General features: G+C 52.8%; 1 protein-coding gene across 1 annotated transcript in view; it reads right to left on the bottom strand.

Moving 5' to 3' along the window:
• Positions 1-400: 400 nt before the first annotated feature.
• Positions 401-776, bottom strand: part of GIP (gastric inhibitory polypeptide) — a gene marked incomplete at its 5' end in the record, with an annotated part of 5,734 nt that continues 5,358 nt past the window's right edge. Inside the window, one exon of the mRNA XM_011961307.1 lies at positions 401-575. Within this exon, the coding sequence (XP_011816697.1) occupies positions 401-575 (175 nt within the window). The remainder of the gene's footprint in view (positions 576-776) is intronic.

A 776-nucleotide genomic window follows, 5' to 3' on the forward strand; every position in this document is an offset into this window, starting at 1 on the left:
GGAGGTGGAGCTTGCAGTGAGCCGAGATTGCGCCACTGCACTCCAGCCTGGGCGACAGAGCGAGACTCCGTCTCAAAAAATAAAAAAATAAAAATTAGCTGGGCATGGTGATGCATGCCTGTAATCCTAGCTACTCGGGAGGCTGAGGCAGGAGAATCGCTTGAATCCAGGAGGTGGAGGTTGTGGTGAGCCAAGATTGTGCTATTGCACTCCAGCCTGGGCAACAAGAGCAAAACTCTGTCTCAAAAAAAATAAAAAGGAAAGAAAGAAGAAAAAGAAAGATGCCGCCTGGGGTTGTGCATCACGTGGCCTGTGTGGCCACAGCCGATGGCCTCCTCTGAAGGTAGGAAGGCAGAGCCCAGAGCCCAGCACGGGGAACAGGAGGAGCATAAGCAACGACTCACTCATTCTTCTTCCCCTTTTGGGCCAGCAGCCAGTTTACGAAGTCTTGTTGGTGAATCTTGTCCATGGCAATACTATAGTCACTGATGAAAGTCCCTTCGGCGTACCTGGGGCCTCGAGGTTGAGGTCTGCTCACCTTAGCATGAGATCCGACAGGCAGGGAGGGGAGAAGGCTGGAAATAAGGGTGCAGAGAAGGGGCAGAGATCGGGGGAGAATCACAAGGCTAGGATAAATGACTATCACTAACAGGAGGCAGACACTTGAAAACAAACGAGTCCGTTTTTATGGAGACTCCCTGCAGATCCACTCCCCCACCCCACCCCACCCCACCCCAGGCTTTATCCTCAGCTCCAGGGCCTACTTCCTGTAGCCT

This window comes from Colobus angolensis, unplaced genomic scaffold, assembly GCF_000951035.1.
Source record: "Colobus angolensis palliatus isolate OR3802 unplaced genomic scaffold, Cang.pa_1.0 Scaffold5477, whole genome shotgun sequence".
Taxonomy (NCBI): Eukaryota; Metazoa; Chordata; class Mammalia; order Primates; family Cercopithecidae; genus Colobus; species Colobus angolensis.